This window comes from Pleurodeles waltl, chromosome 4_2 (assembly GCF_031143425.1).
Source record: "Pleurodeles waltl isolate 20211129_DDA chromosome 4_2, aPleWal1.hap1.20221129, whole genome shotgun sequence".
In the NCBI taxonomy this organism is placed as follows: Eukaryota; Metazoa; Chordata; class Amphibia; order Caudata; family Salamandridae; genus Pleurodeles; species Pleurodeles waltl.
Window position 1 is genome coordinate 1,033,682,399 of NC_090443.1, and position 22,799 is coordinate 1,033,705,197.

A 22,799-nucleotide genomic window follows, 5' to 3' on the forward strand; every position below is an offset into this window, starting at 1 on the left:
GATATGTCAGGGTACCTCACAGCGTCACCTGCACCTCTAGTACTGGGACAGACCTGTCAGTGCACCTCACCTGCTCTTGTAGCAGTGGAACTGAGGTATGTCAGTGCACCTCACTGCATCACCTGCACCTCTAGTACTGGGACTGAGCTATGTCAGGGCACCTCACAGCATCACCTGCAACTCTAGTACTGAGCTATGTCAGTGCACCTCACAGCCTTTCCCGCTCTCCTAGTACTGGCACTGAGCTATTTCAGTACCTCACAGCGTCACCTGCTCTCCTACTACTGGGACTGAGCTATCAGTGACCTCATTGCGTCACCTGTACCTCTAGTACTGGGATGGAGCTAGGTCAGTGCACCTCACCTGCACATCTGGTACTTGGACTGAGCTAGGTCAGTGCACCTCACCTGCTCTTGTAGTACTGAGACTAAGCTGTGGCAGTGCACCTCACCACGTCACCTCCCATTCTAGTACTGGGACAGAGCTGTCAGTGCACCTCACTCACCGCGTGAGTGGCTCTTCTAGTACTGGACTGAGCTATGTCAGTGCACGTCACCTACTATAATAGTACTGGGGCTGATCTATGTCAGTGCATCTCACCGCATCACCTGCCCTTCCAGTACTGAGACAGAACTATGTTAGTGCACCTCACCACATCACCTCCCATTCTAGTAGTGGGACAGATCGGTCTGTGCACCTCACCGGATGACCGTCTCTTCTAGTACTGGACTGAGCTATGTCAGTGCGCTTCACCTGCTATATTAGTACTGGGACTGAGCTATGTCAGTGCATCTCACTGCATCACATTCCATTCTAGTAGTGGGACAGACCTGTCCGTGCACCTCACTCCCCGCCTGACTGGCTCTTCTACTACTGGGACTGAGCTATGTCCGTTCACGTCACCTGCTATGTTAGTACTGGGACTGATCTATGTCAGTGAATCTCACTGCGTCACCTGCCCTTCCAGACAGAACTATGTCAGTGCACCTCGCCACATCACATTCCATTCTAGTACTGGGACAGAGCTGTCAGTGCACCTCACCGCGTGACTGGCTCTTCTAGTACTGGACTGAGCTATGGCCACAATTATTAATCTCGTTTTGAAGATTTCGAACAGAAATGGCCCTCAAGGAGTGCAAACACGCGAGCCTGGCATGGCAAGAAAAGCCATCGCTAGCCAAGCCTGTGGGCTTAGGGTCCTTCATAGCGCATGACCCAAGGGCACGTGTGCAGAGACGCTATACACAGACACGTGCACTGATCTGCAAACACGGAGTTCTGCTCAAAAGAATCGGACGGTCCTCGTGCACAGACCAAGAACCCAAGGTACTTAGCACACAGATCACCAGTCCTACACAGCCCAAGGCACCAGCGGGCACACCATGCCAAGCACCAGGGGACTCCAGTTCAGGGGCACAGGGCCAGTAGTGTGGCACCAGGGCACTCTGGCGGAAAGCCTGCAGAGCTGGTTGGCGGGGTGAACTTGGAGTTTGACCTATGATAGCGCTTCATAGCGCTTTCCTGAAACAACCCTAAACCTGGTTGTGTGCTCGCCTGCCTTTCGCACTATGGCTCTGTGGCTGCAGTCTGGAAACATGCTGTCTTGGGGGTCCATGAAGATCACTCCAGGGCCTACAAATTCAGAGAGTGGATGATTCTGGTGGCTTAGAGGGAGGAAAGACAGCCTGAGAGTCGGTTGTTGAAAGGTGGCAGGATGAGTTGTGCACGTGCCCCGGGTTGGGTGCTTCCTCTAGGGTGGAGGGCCAGGGGTCATAGTTGAAGGGATGGTGGTCCCATCGCATGCAGTGCCCAGAGTGCGACGCACATCCCTTTGACCAAGAAGCAGTCGGACTCTGGGAGCAGATGTGAGGCCACCGGGGCCACTGGTATGGCGACAAGGTGTCAAGTGTGCGAGGAACCTGGCCACTGAGCTTCCCACACGCCACACTTTCTTTAGGTGCCACTTTTGGGTCTTACCTAGAGAGTTTGTGTAATCTAGGCCTGAGGGCACACGTGCAGCAGAGGATGAAGTTTCGGGGGGTGATCTATCCTAGGAGGATTCTCAGCATCTGATGAGGATCTCAGGAGCACATACAGTTTTGGTTCCACAGAGACATCTCCGTTTAGGAGGATTCCCGAGTCTGGGCCGCGCTGAGATCTCGCCAGTTTCCACTTCTGATAGTTTCAGTTTTGTCCGGGTTAAGCTTAAGACGTTGGCAGTCATCCAGTCCTTGGCACTGATCACGCATGGTACCAAACCTGATGCAGTGATGACGTTTAAAACTCAACTAGAAGGTTATGTGTGTGTTATCCACAAATTTCTACCAAAAAAGGGCTACATGGAATGAGGGACGGCCAGGAGTGACTGCCCTGAGCACATCACAACCCCTGGTGCCAGCATTGCCACCTATCGCCACCCCTGGCTCACAGATTCATTCCTCTCATACCGAAAGATGTGTACAAAAGGTTGACTTCCACTAAGGGATGGTCCCCTTGTCCTATCCATTCCTGGACATAGCCTACACTTACCGAGATGCATCAGTTCTCTAATCTTTTTGGATTTGTTATTGAACGAATTCTTACAGTCCCTCCCACTACGAGATGCTCCTTTCCCACGAGCAATCCGAGCTACTCCTGCTATGGAGTTACCCGGGATACACACACTGCTTAAGAGAGCTACCTGTGTTCTAGTTCAAGCACTGCTGACCGACAAGGGAGGAGTTCATGCACACGAGATCAAGCATGCTAGTTCAAGCATACCTCACGACAAGGGAGGAGTTCATGCACACGAGATCAAGCATGCTAGTTCAAGCATACCTCACCGACAAGGGAGGAGTTCAGGCACACGAGATCAAGCATGCTAGTTCAAGCATCTCACCGACAAGGGAGGAGTTCATGCACACTAAATCAAGCATGCTAGTTCAAGCATACCTCACCGACAAGGGAGGAGTTCATGCACACGAGATCAAGCATGCTAGTTCAAGCATACCTCACCGACAAGGGAGGAGTTCATGCACACGAGATCAAGCATGCTAGTTCAAGCATTGCTGACTGATAATTCATGCACATAAGATCAAGCATGCTAGTTCAAGCACTGCTGACTGATAGGTGAAGACTTCAAGCATACGAGATCAAGCATGCTAGTTCAAGCACTGCTGACTGATAGGTGAAGACTTCAAGCATACGAGATCAAGCATGCTAGTTCAAGCACTGCTGACTGATAGGTGAAGACTTCAAGCATACGAGATCAAGCATGCTAGTTCAAGCACTGCTGACTGATAGGTGAAGACTTCAAGCATACGAGATCAAGCATGCTAGTTGAAGCATTGCTGACTGATAGGTGAAGACTTCAAGCATACGAGATCAAGCATGCTAGTTGAAGCATTGCTGACTGATAGGTGAAGACTTCAAGCATACGAGATCAAGCATGCTAGTTGAAGCATTGCTGACTGATAGGTGAAGACTTCAAGCATACCAGATCAAGCATGCTAGTTGAAGCATTGCTGACTGATAATACATGCACACGAGATCGAGCATGCTAGTTGAAGCATTGCTGACACATAAGGGAAGAGTTCATGCACGAGACACTGTACGTGCATCCCCACAGTTACCACTTCCACGTGCAGTCCTCAGAGAAACACGTGCTACTGTCATGTGACACCAAGTGCATGTCCTCTGCAGTAATGTTTCTAATACACAAGAGCTTGCACTGTTCTCCTGATGGTGGTGATGTTGTTGACTATGTATCTAATTGTATCCGATATTTCTAAATGTCAATACACATGGCATTTGCCAGGAAGAAGTTAACACTCCAAGGCTTCTCCTTGGATGCCTGCCTTCCGCACTCTATCCAAGAGTGCTGCACCGTGGCAGTATCGAAAGCAGCCCAGGTCTGGTACGATGAGGGGCGGCCCCACTGTCCCAACCAGTCTCTGCAGTCCATTCCCTGTACAGACTACACTAGATGATGCCCTTCTGCATAGGAGGATTCTGGCCTCTGCTCCTAAGAGGGCATCGTCTGCTGAGAAATTCAACCTGAAAGCGAAGGTGGCTTGTATTCAAAGTTTACCAAGAACCACTCACTTGCTACTGGCCTGTAGTGCACAGGCCTGCTTGTATACAGACCTGGGTTCTAGGGACAAGGATTGATGAAAGGACATTTGAGCTCCTGAATGGTACCCGGGGAGACGAGGCTTACGCCTGTGTGACATCTGCCATAGGACTGCCCACGGGGCCATGAGTTAGCTGGGGATCCAGATACGATTTCTTTAAAGGACTGACCGGACATAGGATGAAAGCATCCCACATGCTCCTCGCGGTTGCTGAGGTATGTCTGCTCGTTGGCAGTGCATGTTATTTCGTAGTATCTTCTTTAAGAGGGTATGCTGTTCTGTGAGATTTCCTGCTAAATCAGGAGCTAAACCATCTGAGGGGTGGTTTAGTTTGAGTGAAGTTAAGGCAAGAGGATTGGCAGTTCTTTTTCTTTCCCAATGGCCGCTAGCATTGATTTCTACTATCCTGATCTAGTCTGTTTTCCATCTGTAAAGGAGAGCATTGTTGGTTGCTTTCAGAGATCCTTGATGACCACTTCAAGGACCTGGTTTGAGTAGATACCGGGTGTTTTTGCTCGAGACACAATCAAGTCAAATGCTTTGGACAGATGTAGGAAGCTGGGTTTTTGCTCGAGGAGAATGAAGACCCTTCTCAAGCAACAGCCACAATCCCTGCCAAGGTGAACCACAAAAAGTCACTAAATTAACCTGTGCTTAACCCTCTGGTAGCTTGGCACAGACACAGCCAGGTTTAGCTTGGAGGCACCTACATTCTCAATCAAATAAATGTAATAAGGTAACCCAACGTTGTCCTATTGAGAGGAGTGTCTCATAGTAGTGAAAAATTAATGTAGGTGTTTTTCACTAAAAGGACTGTAAAACAGGCAAGTGCATATTTAACTTTTTAAATACACTGCAACCTGCCCAATGGGCTGTTAAGGGCCTTCAATAGGGGTGCCCTATATGTATTAAAAAGGTAGGGTTATCTCTGGCAAGTTTTATTTTTCTAGGCTGAGTTGGCACTTTAAAAGTGTGCCCACAGGCTGCAATGGCAGGTCTGAGACGTGTTTAAAGGGCTACTTAAGTGGGGGGCACAATAAGTGCTGCAGGCCCACTGGTAACATTTAATTTACAGGTCCTGGTTACATGTAGTACCTATTTATTGGGGACTTATAAGTAAATTAAATGTGCCAATCAGGTGTAGGGCAAGACTGCCAAGTTTTAAGGAATGAGCACAAGCACTTTAGCACTGGTTAGCGTTTGTAAAGTGCACAGAGTCCTAAAGCCAACACAAACTAATGTCAGTAAACAGGAGGTGATAAGGCAGAAGGTTTGGGGGAGACCACACCTAATGCTGTCAGGTGTAAGAACAGCCCTCCGCTGCATTGCGGAATCTCAGACGCCCAGCGGCAGATGTTTGAGGAGTACGTTTTAAGGGTGTCACTGTAGCTTTGATGGTGTCCAGTTTCAGCTTCAAGGCGCACACTAGCATTCTAGGAGCTTGTCGTTTTAAAGTTGCTTTATTTCTGTACAGTGGTGAAAGAAACTGAAAGATTGTCGCTCAGTGTTGATGTAGAGGACTGAAAGAGGTTCTGTTGCCAGTGTAGTCAAAAACTCCCTCAGCAGTGTGTCCTGCGGAGTGTGGTGGGTCAGCAATAAGCAACGCAAGTTCAAAAGCTCTAAGCTCCGATAGATGCCTTTTCGTTGAAGGTCCATCGGGTTTTTCACCCCATGTGTTGAAGTCTCACAGAACAATGCAGTCTGGCCGGCTCAGATCGAGAGCGGTGACAGTCACATAAAACTGCTGCAAAAGAGGTGGTATAGGGTGCATATGGCGTCACAGACTGCCGTACAACGGGGGAATACATTTAAGTGTCCGAGCTCATTCCTGATGATTTAAGCCTGGCCTCATGGACAGCAACATTGTGCAAACTGGGGGATATATACATACATACACATATAAATACACACATACATATAAATACATGCATACATATATAAACCTGCATATATATATGCCATCTAGGGACTCTTTTGAGCATTATATATTACCTAGTGGAGGTCGCCACTAGGTAGCTATAGTTAGGACCTTGTTTCTGTAGAAAAATATATATATTTTTTTTTTTTACTTGCCTATAATCTTTGGCGCCGGTTGCTGAATCTTTACGAAATTTTCCCTAAAAATGTGCCACTCATGTGAGCTTCTGACTGGAAAGTTTCGGAGTGATCCATTGGTGGTGTGGGGTCCCAAAACACTTTTCCCCCATTCATTTTTCCATAGGTATTTTTAACAGTGACAGCGTCCGAACCACTAGATGAAATTACACCAGATTTAGAAGAAAGGTAACTCTTGGTCAAGAAAGCAACCTTTTTAGATCGAGTGAGCCAGTGCTTTGACCGGTTATAAGTATCGTGGGCTTTTAACCACACTCATGACTTTCACTCGTTCATGGTCTTGCCTTTCAAAAATCACTTGAGGACATTGGTAAATGCTTTACGTTTGTCCCGCCTTAACGCTCCCTTTGTCACACCTTGCAGACTGCCCGTTACACGGATTTTTGCGCAATTGCAGATATACTTAAACGTGGACAAACAATTTTTTTATGTCTCTCCCCTTCGTGCTGCATGGCGGCCATGGCGCTCACATGCGTGAACTCGATCAGCGGTATTGAAGCGCTGGTCATATTGTTCACAGTTACCTAATTAGAGTCATTTCTTGTAGCTCTCCCTTTAAAACACTTAACATTTGTGAATGCTTTACTAAAAACGGAAATCCTCAAAGCGAAAGCTGCTCTCCCAGCACAGCAGGAGAGCCGATACTACAATATTCACTGCACTCGGGAAACTCATCCCATAATTCTTTGCAAGCATTCATTTTCAAAACATTTTTTCTCTTAACTTAGCCTGTGGTGGTCCTAGGGCAATGTCACCACCACCGAAACGTTCACAACAACATGCTCGTGCGGTCTACATCTTTAGTGGGAACCCCAAAATAATAACCCTTCCTACGATTCAGTATCTATTTTACTTTTCTCAAGGCTGGAAAAAAACAACACATTTCACTGAAAAACACCGAAGGTTACAGGGACATTCTAGTTGGGAAATATAATTTTTTTTAAAACAGAAACTCACTGAAAAAAAACAAAGGTTACAGGGACGATCTAATTAAGAAATAGAATTTAAAAACACTGAAATTCACTTAAAAAAAAAAAATAAAATTACAGGAGCGTTATAGTTAGGGTCACATTTTAAACATACCAAACCATTGAAGTTCACCTCGCTCTGCACTGCTAATTACCTGAACAAATTAAAGAACGCATGACAGCTTTGATAACATCATTGATAGAATGAATGTAATATTTGCATGGCGTGGGCCACATAGCAGCCACGCATGAGAATGAATGAAAATAAAAGCAAGACACGCAGCGCCCACTGGGGAGAATTTGAATCGGACACGCCGTGTTTCGATGCTTTAGGTGCTCTCGTCTTCTGCAGATTCTCACACCCTAAACACAGAAAGAGCAGCTTGAATAATTTCACTTATTTCCAATAACTGCCTCCTCCACCTTTGTATAGCCAGTGTTTACACTTCACTGCAGGCAAAGGGTACCAGTAATCAATACCTGCCGTGGGGTGAGGGTGATAAGAGACTCACTGAACTTTGTCACCAGCAGTCACTACTCTGTGTCTTGAGTCATCTCTCTGAAATGATCCGACCTAGGAAGGGCGATGCTGAGCTTAGAGACCTGAAGTAAGATCTGAATGGGATGTAAGGAGAGTTCAAGATTTAGAGAAAGTGCAGGGAATGTTAGCTGCAGGTTCCGGGCCTGTGGCATCGACAGTAGGAACTGATGAAGGCTGAGCTCAAGTACCTGGGTGAATGCGGAAGGCTGGGAAACAGTCTTTACCACAAAGTTTTTACACCCGACTACAATTACACCGCATTTGTTACCACGTATATGTCTTTACCATGCATTTAAGGTAAAGTATAAATGTTTGCTTTTGTTTATGTGTGTGTACACACACATTTACACACACACACACACACATACATATGTATGTGTGTGTGTGTGTGTATATATATATATATACACACATACACACACACAAAAGCACACACACATTTTAAATTTTAGGGATGGGTAGGATGGTAAAGGTATTTTAGGATTTCAAATTGATACACTGCAAATTAGGAGTTGAGGTGAAACCAGCCGCACATAGGCATTCAACTTTAATAGTAGATCAAAGTCCAGTGCACGAATCTAAAAAGCCAACTCCTTAGCCTCCTGATATCTGAATTCAATACTGCTTGCATACAAGATTCAGCACCAAATGTTATACTTATTTAATACGTATCAGTGTTCATATCCCATTATATTCAATTTCCAAATGCTCCAGTAGTTCAATCAAAATCCAATATGTTATTGATCCTTTTGATTTATTTGTGCTTATTTTGAATCACCCATTCCACTTAAAACAGCCATTTGCCGACGCGTTTCGTCCTCTTGGACTTCATCAGGGCTGAAGCTGGCACAGTAGTTTCTAGCCCCAGTACTCCTCTGACTCTTAGCTGAAAGACGGTGCTGGCCACGATTCCACTCTTTGTCTAGAGTTGGGCAAACAGAACAGCCGAGGAGACATAATTCACAATTAAACATTCAATGTGAATGGGTGATTCAAAATAAGCACAAATAATTAAAAAGGATCAATAAAATATTGGATTATGATCGAACTACTGGAGCCTTTGGAAACTGATTATAATGGGATATGAACACTGATATGTATTAAATAAGGATAACATTTAGTGCTGAATCTTGTATGCAAGCAGTATTTCAGGATTTTGTTTATTCAGTAGAAAGGGATTTGTTAGGGTTTAGATGAGGGTGAGTGTATTGGGAGTAACAGTCTTTTTAGGGTTCAGGGTGGGTAATGTGGAACAAATATTACTTTCTCTAAAGAAAAGAAAAAATCCCAGAAAACTGTACTGGCTTATTATTGAACTAAGAATGGAAAGTGCACTGCTCGTGATTTTTTTTTTTTTTTTTTAAGAAGAATGGTGACAAAGAACAAAGAACGTTGGACAAAGTCTTTCACCATTCACCGAGATGTTCCTATACGAATCTGAAAGTTTGGCATCATAGGAGCCAACAAGGACCCCTCACTATTCCTGCCACACACAGTGGAGAATCCCTCCGAGCAGTGGAGAGATCAGGCAATCTAAAGCTGTGATGGCTTCAAGAAGAGGCTGAAAGCTTGTTTACTAATGCCAGGGAGCAATGCTTTGATTCTGGCGTTCACCATGCTCCCAATGTCAAACACGTACTCTGATTGTGGCATTCACCCTGCACCCGATGCTAAACAGATACCCTGATTCTGGCATTCACCCTGCACCCAATGCTAAAGAGAGATGCTTTGTTTTTGGCATTCGCCAGGCACCCAATGCTAAAGAGAGATGCTTTGTTTTTGGCATTCATTCACCATGCACCCAATGCTAAAGAGAGATGCTTTGTTTTTGGCATTCACCATGCACCCAATGCTAAAGAGAGATGCTTTGTTTTTGGCATTCACCATGCACTCAATGCTAAAGAGAGATGCTTTGTTTTTGGCATTCACCATGCACCCAATGCTAAAGAGAGATGCTTTGTTTTTGGCATTCACCCTGCACCCAATGCTAAAGAGAGATGCTTTGTTTTTGGCATTCACCATGCACCCAATGCTAAAGAGAGATGCTTTGTTTTTGGCATTCACCATGCACCCAATGCTAAAGAGAGATGCTTTGTTTTTGGCATTCACCATGCACCCAATGCTAAAGAGAGATGCTTTGTTTTTGGCATTCACCATGCACCCAATGCTAAAGAGAGATGCTTTGTTTTTGGCATTCACCATGCTCCCAATGCTAAAGAGAGATGCTTTGTTTTTGGCATTCACCCTGCACCCAATGCTAAAGAGAGATGCTTTGTTTTTGGCATTCACCCTGCACCCAATGCTAAAGAGAGATGCTTTGTTTTTGGCATTCACCATGCACCCAATGCTAAAGAGAGATGCTTTGTTTTTGGCATTCACCCTGCACCCAATGCTAAAGAGAGATGCTTTGTTTTTGGCATTCACCCTGCACCCAATGCTAAAGAGAGATGCTTTGTTTTTGGCATTCATTCACCATGCACCCAATGCTAAAGAGAGATGCTTTGTTTTTGGCATTCATTCACCATGCACCCAATGCTAAAGAGAGATGCTTTGTTTTTGGCATTCACCATGCACCCAATGCTAAAGAGAGATGCTTTGTTTTTGGCATTCGCCATGCACCCAATGCTAAAGAGAGATGCTTTGTTTTTGGCATTCGCCAGGCACCCAATGCTAAAGAGAGATGCTTTGTTTTTGGCATTCACCCTGCACCCAATGCTAAAGAGAGATGCTTTGTTTTTGGCATTCACCCTGCACCCAATGCTAAAGAGAGATGCTTTGTTTTTGGCATTCACCCTGCACCCAATGCTAAAGAGAGATGCTTTGTTTTTGGCATTCATTCACCATGCACCCAATGCTAAAGAGAGATGCTTTGTTTTTGGCATTCACCATGCACCCAATGCTAAAGAGAGATGCTTTGTTTTTGGCATTCGCCAGGCACCCAATGCTAAAGAGAGATGCTTTGTTTTTGGCATTCATTCACCATGCACCCAATGCTAAAGAGAGATGCTTTGTTTTTGGCATTCACCATGCACCCAATGCTAAAGAGAGATGCTTTGTTTTTGGCATTCGCCATGCACCCAATGCTAAAGAGAGATGCTTTGTTTTTGGCATTCGCCAGGCACCCAATGCTAAAGAGAGATGCTTTGTTTTTGGCATTCACCATGCACCCAATGCTAAAGAGAGATGCTTTGTTTTTGGCATTCACCCTGCACCCAATGCTAAAGAGAGATGCTTTGTTTTTGGCATTCACCCTGCACCCAATGCTAAAGAGAGATGCTTTGTTTTTGGCATTCACCCTGCACCCAATGCTAAAGAGAGATGCTTTGTTTTTGGCATTCACCATGCACCCAATGCTAAAGAGAGATGCTTTGTTTTTGCCATTCATTCACCATGCACCCAATGCTAAAGAGAGATGCTTTGTTTTTGGCATTCACCGTGCACCCAATGCTAAAGAGAGATGCTTTGTTTTTGGCATTCACCCTGCACCCAATGCTAAAGAGAGATGCTTTGTTTTTGGCATTCACCCTGCACCCAATGCTAAAGAGAGATGCTTTGTTTTTGGCATTCACCATGCACCCAATGCTAAAGAGAGATGCTTTGTTTTTGGCATTCACCCTGCACCCAATGCTAAAGAGAGATGCTTTGTTTTTGGCATTCACCATGCACCCAATGCTAAAGAGAGATGCTTTGTTTTTGGCATTCAATCTGTAAATGCAAATGGTCAAACAGTAGGAAAAAATCTAATGCTGATTCGCATCCAATGTAACTATAAATCAATCATTGAGATTGCAATTTAATTACACAATTAATTATTTCATTCTACTTCTCCAACATCAAGGACAGTCAAAAACGATTAAAAAAAAAACACAAATACACAAAAAAAAAAATATCCATATATACAAGGTCCTTCACAGCTCTCCATATTTTAAATCAATGTGGTTATATAAATTAATAATAGCATAAATCCACATATCGGAGATGGTTGCCTAATTAATCACATCTCTAGTCTTTTTTTGCTTTCCATCATTATTTCAGAAGAGATGTTGTCCGAAATCCTTATAGGTCAAATCAATTTTCCTTGCAACCTCTCCAATTATAACAAGGTGGACGCGTTTCGGCCCCTTCACATATGGGCCTCTTCAGGACTAACTGAGAGGCAAGTACCTTAACACATAGGCTCAAACGCCACACGTTGTCCAGACTCTCCTGTTTATCTAATGCTTATTTCTGCGTTCGCATTACTTGTGCAACTTTCGCCAGGGTGCTTCTCGAGCTACCACTTGTCAGTTCCGGACGCGTTATGCCGATTACCGGAGTTGCGGCGGCCTCTATTTTTGGCATTCGCCATGCACCCAATGCCAAACAGATACTCTGATCCTGGCATTCGCCTACACCCAATGCTAAATAGAAACCCTGACTCTGGTATTCCCCAGGCACCTTGCGCCTGAAACGTGCTGGATGTCGGCCATCTTGAAGGTCCTGGGGTGCAGGCGGTTGAAAGAAATGTGAGTTGAGGGGCACAAGGGACCGTACAGATAGGCAGCTACTGTTGGGTCAGTGCTCGAAAGGGGTGGGTCGCATGTGAAAGGTGATGGAGCGTGCAAGGGAGGGCTTTGAACATCAGAGCTAAGTGCCTGAAAAGGGACGTGTCTGTTTGGAGTCCATAAGGGGGAGGTGTCAGTTCAACTGAGAAGTCACGCCTCCAAAGTCAGTGCAGGGGGCACAACAGGACGTCTGTTGAGGGAAAAAGGAACAGTAGGTAAAGCTCACAAGCAGGCAGTGGAAATAACCCTGCTTAACAAGGGACAGAATGCTAGTTGAAGTGACAGAAAAGTGGAAGGTGAAGGGAGGTGCCGAGCAGGCGGTGGCTCTGCTAGTGATGATTGACAGCTGTATTTGGAAGTTGCCAGAGGCCCTGCGCATGGAACTTTACACAGGTAAACATTGTCTTTTCTACCAAGTATCCAATTATTTCACTGCGATAATGAGGCATGTTGACGTTCTCTAGAGCAGTGTTTCTCAGCCTTTTGCCTTCTGTGGACTCCCACTTTATCATTGCTGGAACTCGAGGGCCCCCAGTGAATCATTATTTGAATCCAGGGTGCCCCCACCGAGTCATTACTGGAAGCCGGGTACCCTGGCCTAAACATTGCCAATGATGGGAGCCGCAAAACAATACCCAACAAATACAGAAAAAAACATTCAAATACATAGACAAAGTAATATAAATAAAAAATACAAATTTTAGTAGGAAGGTTGGAGCTTTTCTAAATCCAACTGAAGCCACGGATCACCCAGCACTATATTCCGTTTGATGCCCCTGCTCGGCTCCCACAAATCAATCGGAGGACACTAATTTAATTTTCAGCCTCCAATTTAAAATTCCTTGACATTTACAGTACGTTTTAAAATGTTCAATTGTACATTTAGCCACTTTATTTATATATACTTTATTAGTCTGCTAATACTATTTAAATTTCTAAACTGTTGCGGACCCCTGAGGAGGCTTAGCGGAACCCCAGGGGTGCCTGGGCCACAGGTTGAGACCACTGCTCTAGAATATTGGGTTTTCAATGCCCTGGTACCTTCAGGTTGCGCCACATACCTATTTTCTGGTAGAAGATCTTCTCGAAGGTGAGCTCACCCCGGTCTTCCAAGTACTTCTGCATCACACTACGAATGCTGCAATAAGAGAGAGCAACAAATCAGACACATTTTCATAGAATGTTACTTCTAAGCTGAGACTGCTTATACTCAGGTCACGCAGACCACGTGTTCCAGGCTGCGTACGCCCGAGCGGTCACACAGGCGGGGCACGCCCGAGCGGTCACACAGGCGGGGCACGCCCGAGCGGGCACGGCCTAGTGGTCACACAGGCGGGGCACGGCCTAGCGGTCACGCAGGCGGGGCACGCCCAAGCGGTCACGCAGGCGGGGCACGCCCAAGCGGTCACGCAGGCTGGGCACGCCCAAGCGGTCACGCAGGCTGGGCACGCCCAAGCGGTCACGCAGGCTGGGCACGCCCAAGCGGTCACACAGGCTGGGCACGCCCAAGCGGTCACACAGGCTGGGCACGCCCAAGCGGTCACACAGGCTGGGCACGCCCAAGCGGTCACACTGGCTGGGCACGCCCAAGCGGTCACACTGGCTGGGCACGCCCAAGCGGTCACACAGGCTGCACTCGCCCAAGCGGTCACACAGGCTGCACTCACCCAAGCGGTCACACAGGATGCATACTCCCCAGCGGTTACACAGGCTGCACACACCCCAGCGGAAACATAGGCTGCACATGCTTCAGCAGTAACACAGGCTGAGACACCTCTAAGCAACTATTCACTGCACACTGTTTCACAAACTTGACACCACTTGGAGGGGACACCGAACCTTAAACTATGTACTACTCCATAGCAAAGAAGTGTTGTCCTACAGCATCCTGCGACAAGTACACCTTACATGGTCTTCCAGAGATGGGAAGGAATATTGCCATTAGGGGAGGAGCAGGCACAGGTAGGCTTGCAACCAGATATCAAATAAGATACCAACAAGGCCTCAGAGGACACCCTTGGGCTACTGCCTGGAGTGCAAGTCATGTGCCCACTGGGGGAAGGAAATCACAGAGGAAAGAAGCCTAGGAACCAGGGATACACAGATGTTTCAGTCATTTAAATTTAGGCTACCCACACCCCACCAGCCAAAGACACCTTACAGCTTCCTAAAAGGAAAAGTTCAAATCTTTAGACACTCCAGTATTTCCTAATCCTGTCTCCAGAAGCCGGACGTGGCATGGGCCGACAAGTCACCCATCACAGGCCCTATGACAGATTTCGGTACAGAAGATCCCAGTCCATAGAAGGCAGAAGGAAGACACACCATTTGCCATTTCTACCACCAAAGATGCACAACTGTCACAAAGAGAAGTGACTACCCCTAAAAAAGAATAGTAAAAGTTTAAGAAACTCTACCAAACTATAAGACTAGGCTAAAATTGCTCAGAACCACAGTAAGAACCTTTAGATAATAGAGCAAAAGACTGCCTATAGTGAGGACCACGACGGGCCACATGAACCAGCGTCCACGCCCCATGAAAGGATGTCACTGCACAACCGTACAATACAAAAACAAAGAGCAAAATAATAACTTTTAAATTAACAAAAAAGTGATTTCCTCAGAATTGTGCACATGACATATGAAATGAAAAAAATCCTTATCTATTATGTGCCAAACTAATCTAGAAGAGGACGGGGGTATGAATAAAAAAAAACACCAGTTGTAGAGAGAAAGTCTGGAAGTTCATGATGTGCAGGGAAATCTAGAGTGAAAATAAAATTAAAAAACACTCCTGAAGAGTAAAAACAATATCACCTTCTCATCTACAGTGCATACATATTCACATTTTTCTCACAGATTCTTCCAAATATCTTATTAACCAAGATCAGCAAAGTTGATAGGTCTGGTTGAATGAGATCACGATTGGGTAACGTGGTTATTTGCCTAAATAAGCACCACTAAAATGGGTGCAAGCCTTTACGCAGAAGGAATGCCACCATACACCTTTAATCGCGAAGCCAAGAGACCCTTTCAAATGCTAACAAGGGCACAAGCTTGGAAAGAGTCAGGTCTACGAGTATCAATGTCTTGCACGCTGCACACAAGTCTAATCAGCAGGTGATTAAAACACTAAGCTATCGTATGGACCTACGGCAGGGTTCATCCCAGACTACTAGGTGATGGATACCTGAGGGGGTTATGCAGAGTTACGCGGAACACCTAAGGCACTCTAATGCGACAGCTGGACCGCCATGAAAAAAACAAGTGCAAGACTGGAAGGAACAGGAAGTGATACAACCGCAGTAGGACGACGGAAGCTGTGCTTCCCCCAAGACAAGATCTGCCGCTGCACCTGCTCTCAAGGCAAGATCCCATGCCACTCATGTTGTGCTCCCACCTGCCATACAACAGCGCACTGACGCCTGCGCGCGCTGGAGGTCAGAGGGCTACAGGACGGTGCTACCTGCTTCTTGCCCTATAGCCAAGGGGGTGGTTCTCAGGGGTTCATACATAATCGGTCTGGGGTCTCAGGTGATGTAAATCAGAGAGGAGGCCCTTATAAATGTAGCCAATGAAAGACTCCCTTCTTGGAAGGCCGCAGGGGGCCTCTGGGAGGAAGGGGCACAGCGCAGACCTCTAACCATGTGTGCTGAGCGAAAAAAAGGCCACTTTATTATAACAGGTGTACATCACAACTTTACCTGGGCAAACCGCCTTACAAAACTACCAACCTCTCTATACATTAAATGAACTACGTAGTCCTTTCCCCTACTCCCCTACGGTCCAACCCACATATCCCAGCCCACAACTATCTCATTTTGAATTGAAATGCATTTCAGCAGCTTTCAACTTAACTTTACCCAACAGCCTATAACTGCAATGAAACAACCTCTAAGCAACCAACTTCCTCTAATTAACCTTAAACTTCCTGCCTACCCCCTCTTTCCACGTGGTTCACCAACTGTCAACGCCAACCAAACTTCTGTTAACTCATGCAAAACTTTCCAGGCCACTGCTAAGCAACCGTCTCAAGCGATAACGTACAACAGTGGGACACCTTTATGAACAAAACCACTGACATAGGACCCACCCCCACCCCTTCAAACTGCTATCACTAGGGGACATGAGGGCAGGGAAGAAGCACAGAACCTCCCTGCGACCGGTCACCTGTAACTAAAATGGTAGCAGGGAATCAGAAGTATCCCCTATATATGTGTTTGGGCTATTTGTGCTATGTTTATAGCCCAACAATACAAAATGTCAGTCTTGGACTGCACCACCCTCTCAACCTGCCCGGGGGCAGACGTCCCCACAGTTGGCTGCCCCTCAAGCCCCCTTATTCACAAATCTGCTCTGGTGTTCTTAAGTCAGACGCCTTGTGGGCCACTCCTGGACAGGTTTATGCCAGTGATCCCCCTGAAGCGGGAGAATAAGATCTTATATGCCAGCATTTGTCAGCGCCTTCCTCCCATTTGTGATGCTCCAAAGCGCTTTCTGGTTGTTTGAGTGAGTAGACATCCTGTTGATTACACAGAGTGAAGATGGTTGGTTGAGGGATGAACTAGGGCTAGTTTTGGTGTCATTTGTGAGGCTCAGAGGCCTGCTTCAAGCTTCTGGACTATATCTAGTATAATTGGTCTCTGCTTCTCAGTACAGACATGCAAATAATGGAATTTAGGATAAGTGCAGAAGTAAAGATCAGACCAATCATGTGGAACTTTAAAGAGTTATCAAGTCCTGGGTTCAACCTTGACTTGTCGGTGCACATTCTTGGGAACCTATCCTCACACGTCTATGTTTTCATAGAACAAGCTCACGCGACACCAATACTCAACACTACTAGGTTACACGGCTACAACGTGCATCTCAGGATGCGAAGTCACACTGCAGAGCGCCTTGGAACCTTGCCAGGAGGAGGGAGAGCGCTACATAATGAAATGCTGTAAAATTATTCAATATAACAGCATCTTATACATGAAGTTGGATGTTAACGTGCAATGGAGAGGCTGAGACATAGCAAATCCGAAACACAAATTTGAGCCCAATGTCAACTGAAGCAGTGTGAGAACAGCTGGGCCTTTAGGACGGCGAAAATATTAAATAAATATCCCAAAAATGCTGCATATGTTTGCACGTATATATGTACAATAATGTATGTACGATTGCATGTGGTATTTGTGAAGCATGAACCTAGCCAAAAGGCAGCAGACCGCTGTACAGGGATGTACAAGAGGAACCTAGGCGGTAGCTGGACCCTGGCATTCAGGTACCGGTGGCCACCTTGACTGACTGAGCTCAGGGCCCAAGGGGCAGCAACCCAGGTTGGCTAAAAAGCATGCCAGATACCAGGGCAGGAAAATACGGTTCTTCTCCAGGGCCCACGGATGCAGGTCGGTCCTAGGATGCTGGGCTTGGATCTGCCTGCGAAGGCCAGAGGCTGCTTGCTGACCTGACGCTAAGGAGCAGATGCCTAGATGAACCACCGATTCATCCAATAATAATTCATCTTGCTCCTAAGACGCAGATGCCAATATCTTAGCACACGTAAGGGAGACTTAGGGGTTAAGGAGGAAGGAAAAAAAAAAACAAATAAGGGACTTTCCTTCGCCCATTTAGTTTCACTCACCTGGAGGGAGTTTTAATTGTGCAAAAAATGTAATATTGCCATTGTGGGTTTAAATGCCAAATCTATCAGGGGTGCTGGCATGAGCTGTAACGAGCTATTCTGGTCCACGTGTAAACAGCTGTGCAATGTTTATTCTTTGCCATCGGGCTTTTACAAATACGAAGAAAAAACCTGAACAGAAGCAGCTAGTCCTGCGTGGACCTCGGAAACTTCGTTTCAAAAGCCACCAGGCCCCACTGTCAGGCCACTTAACAGTGGCTTTATGGGTTACGCTTTAAATCAATGAACGAGATTTAAATTCAAACTGCTGTACGATAAAAACAAGCAGTGGCCCCAACACCTCATCTCTAATCCTAGAACCCTCAGCCCTGTATCTCAAGGACAAAAGGGGGCCATGAACCTGGGAGACCAGGCCCAGCCTTGTGGTGAGCTTAAGAGCCCCGGATAATACAGGCATATCTCAAACACACTCAACAATCAAAGACCTGTTTTACTGTGTTTGTGTTCGTCAATGTGAAGCAGCAAAGTGTTTTGAAAGTAACACAATGAATGTGCAATGCAAAAATGGGAAAATATCCCAGTCAATTTTAGGTGCAAAACTTACAAGATCAAACTTAGAGTGAAACTGTTCTCTGGGGTGCCATAGTTCTCAGCACCTTTTAGGTCGAGCGCGCAAGCACTTTGAACTGTTATAAGTATTGTGGGCTTTTAACCACACCCACCTCACGCCCATCACCATCACTCATGGGCTTGCCTTTCAAAAACCCTTTGTTATCATTGGTGAATGCTTTAGGTTTGTCCCTCCTTGGGGTGGTTTTGTTACCGCCTTGCAGACTGACCTTGTTACATGGATAATTGCACGATTGCCGATACGTCTGACTGTGAGCAAACTTTTTTCCTTTTGTGTCTCTCTTTCGCACTCATGCTCATGGTAGCCATAGCACTTTAAATTGGCTTGCTAACATCAACCAATGTTTTAAACTTCATTTTCATTTTATCTGTCAAGAAAAGTCCAGTTAGGAATTTATAACGTCAATATAGCTCTAACTCGGGCAAATGCGAGACCCATTGCATTTGCAAATGGTTGTTTGGAATTTGTAGCTTAACGATCAGCATACCTCAGTTAAAATGTCCAGACTACAGAAAGCTAAGGAGAGAGATAGAATTTAACAAAAAGCAAAAGGTCTTGGGTAACTGAAGACCTAATTAGGGGCCTAATTCTTAAATAAAGTCACAAAACTGCACACACGATATAAGGCCTTGCATTAGTGCAGGTTCACAGCTTTCATTAATTCACAATAATTTACAGAAGTAGGCCAGGAAATCATACTCCTAGAAAGCATCTGTTGTAGGAGGTTGGCCCAGTGTGTGGTGGACACCTATGGTGCTATACCTTATACTGGGTCCAGGCAACCCTTATTAGATAGTGTTACAGTGTCTAGGTAGCCAGGGCTCTCTAGTGGTAGCTGTGGTGAGCAGCCAAGACGTATCTAGAAGGAGAGTAAAGCACTTGCAATACCACCATAGTCACACAGCAACTTATCACACATGGAAGGAACCACTCAGTGTTGCACAAATAAAGGTACTTTATTACAGGAACACCAGGCTAGATTACTATAGGAAACCCTCTTGTGGAGTTAGGTACACACAAAATATACACAGGTAAGTATTATGAAATAGCACAAAATTGCAAGGGTCCTATTAGGGGGGCAAACCATATACTAAAAAAGTGGTATGCGATAATGTGTCCCCCCCACCAGAGGATATGGAGTAGTTAGCCAAGGGTTGGCAGAGAGTGGAACCCCAAGAGGTAATTATCTAGAAAACCCCAAGCGACCAGTAGAGCAGAGGAAAGTTACCAGGTCATCCCATAGGCTAACATGGGGACTCTTAAATGGAATACTGCAAAAGCAGAACCAGGCTGGTGGAACCCAATGGTGGATTCTGGAAGAAGAGAACTTGCAAAAGAAGGGGATGGAATACAGTCCACGCAGGAGTGTCCAGGTGGGGCAGGAGGCAATGCCCACCCTTCTGTGGGTGAAGATCCGGGTCGACGGTGATGGAGGACACCCAGCTGCGGAGTCCAAGAGCTGCAGAGGAGTCTCTGGATTCACCTAAGGGCTGTCCCTCGATGATCGCCAGGTTGAAGATGGGTCAATAATCAGGAGGACCACCAACAAGCACAGGCAAATGCATTGGAGCTGTTGGAGATTTGCAGAGTGGGAGAGGACCAGCAAGTTCCTGGAGACTCGACCCTTGGAGGGGAGTCTGGGCTGACCCTCAGTAGAAAGGAGAGCCAGCGGAATCAGTCCTAGCTCCCACGAGAAACCCACTGGAAGCAGGCACAGTAAGTGGCAGAGAGACCCAGGCAGCACATCTGAAGAGGAGTCTCACGTCGCTGGAGGAGACTGTCCTTGCAGAGGTAGAGTGCTGGGGGCCAGGGCTACTTGGAGCCTCACAATCCCCCAAAGTAGGAGTCTTGGTTGCTGCAACAGTAGAGATGCACAGGAGTTTCTGTCTTGGAGAAAGAGGCAAGGGCTCACTGTCTCCCAAGTTGGACAGAAGGCGGAGAGGACCTAGAGAACCCCTCAGAACCACCACCTGTGTTGGAGAATCTTCGCAGGTACAGAGGCCAGCAAATCCCAGCAGCTGGATGTTGTTGCCTTAGGTGCCTGCGAATGCAGGGGAGTGACTCCTTCACTCCAAGTGAGATTCCTTCTTGCTTCTCTGATGCAACTGAAGTCTTGCCAACCCCAGAGGATGCCCTGCCATGGAAATGTTGTAAGTTGCTGACAGGAGCCGCAAAAACAAGGTTGCAATGAGAGACTCTCTCGGTGTTGCAGTCTTATTCGGTTCCTGTGAAGTGCAGCAGCAGTTCTGGGTGGCCAGGAGCGTAAGAGGTAATCGCAGAGGAGTCCTGGTGGAGCCTTGCATGTCGAATCTAGGGACCTACCTGCAAGTGAGTCCCTAAATAGCCTAAAAAGGGGCGGTCACTTTGCAAAGTGACCACCTATCAGAGGAGGGTCACAGACATCATCTGCCTGACCTGACCAGTCAGATGCTCCCAGGGACCTCTGCCCATCTTGTTTTTAAGATGGCAGAATCAAGTGGCCACCTGGAGAAGCTCTGGGAACCACCTCCAGGGCGGTGATGGACAGGGGTGGGGTCACTCACCTGTCCTTTGTGCAGTTTAGCTCCATAGCATGGACCGGGAGTCCCTGGGCTGGTGCAAACCAGATTACGCAATGGGGCACCAAATGTGCCCTCCAAAGGAAATTAGTGATGTTGTGGGCTACCCCTCCCCAGCATTTTAACACCCATTTCCAAGGGAGAGGATGTTGCACCCCTCTCCTACAGAAAATCCTTTGTTCTGCCTTCCCCTGCTTGTGCTGGTCAAGCAGTAGGAGGGCAGAATCCTGTCTGAGGGGCCGCAGCAGCGTAGATTGTTCGCAGACCCTGAAAAACTGGTAGGAGCAGTACTGGGGGAGACCTCTAAGGAGCCCCAGGAGTGCATGGAATCACGCCACCAATACTGGCATCCGTATTGGGGTATGGTTCAAACATATTTAATTTCAAACATGTCTAGGTACCAATGGTAGCGACCTATGGTCAGTACATAGCTGAAATGGCTTCCCGCACATACAAAGTCCAGGGAATTGGAACTGGAGTTCGTAGGAGCACCTATGCTCCTGCAGGGATGCCCACACACACTGGGACATGCACCCTGCTCTTAGGGTTGGAATGGCCTACCATAGGAGTGACTTACAGTGACATGATGTAGTGCCCAGCAGTGAAAGGGTGCATGCACCTTTTCACTCAGGCTGCAAATGGCAAGCCTGCAGACAGTTTGCATGGGCTGCAATGGGTGGCATAACTCCTGCTGCAGCCCATGGGGGACACCTGGTGTACCACTGCCCTGGGTACCTAAGTACCATATACAAGGGACTTACGGGGGTACACCAGTATGCCAATTGTGGGGTGTAAAGAGTACCAAGACAACCACATTTAGAGGACAGAGCACAATCACTGGGGTCCTGGTTAGCAGGATCCCAGTGGAAACAGTCTAAGCACACTGACAACAGACAAAAAGTGGGGGTACCATGCCAGAAAGAGGGACTTTCCTACATGTGTGAACTACATTTTAGCATGAACAAATATGCATGTGTGGATTTGCTCATGGGAAAATCTGTTGAGCGTTTACAAGCTAACTTTTTCTACAACCACTTTTTTCCCAACCCTGGAAGAAGTTTTACTTCTGACCCTTGTCAGGGGTACATTTCCAACCTTTCTCAGCATGGGAAAAGATTAGAGAAGAGCTGGTGATAACCATTAAAACATGCAAGTTAGCAAAGGCGCATTCCAAACCTGGAACTGTTGTACAACTCAACCTCCGGTCCCAGTATGTAGGTCTGTGGAAAGGTGGCAAAATGCAGGAATTGCTGCAATTCAAACCCTACAATAGTATGAACCCTGGCATTATCAGACAGGCTATTATCAGAGCTCTTATATAAACAGATCGCTGCCATTCTTTTTTGACGCACTACGTGGTAACAAAGGGACAAGTATATTTTTTTTTACACGACAGGTAGATTTATGAAGCAACCTGTCCCATGGACAAGTAGATATTTTATTACATTTCACATCCCTGTATCGTTATGTGATACAGATTTTATCCCCAAATAATCAACATGTAAACATGTTACCACAATGAAAAACAAACCCCTTGTACGTTATCCTACAAACACGTGTCAACTGGGGTCGGCAGCACAGGAAGTGACATTGCCAGAATGTGTCCTACAACTCTCTACGGCTTGAACTAAGGGCCCCGGGGAGCCTGGGGGTTAAAGAGTGCCACCAATTAATACAACACCCTAGCTCTCATAGCCTTGC

General features: G+C 46.4%; 1 protein-coding gene across 1 annotated transcript in view; it reads right to left on the bottom strand.

Annotated features, from left to right (window-relative positions):
- Nucleotides 1-22,799, bottom strand: part of GRK2 (G protein-coupled receptor kinase 2) — a 258,235-nt gene that overhangs the window by 142,752 nt on the left and 92,684 nt on the right. The window contains exon 2 of the mRNA XM_069232942.1: nt 13,342-13,418. Within this exon, the coding sequence (XP_069089043.1) occupies nt 13,342-13,418 (77 nt within the window). The remainder of the gene's footprint in view (nt 1-13,341; nt 13,419-22,799) is intronic.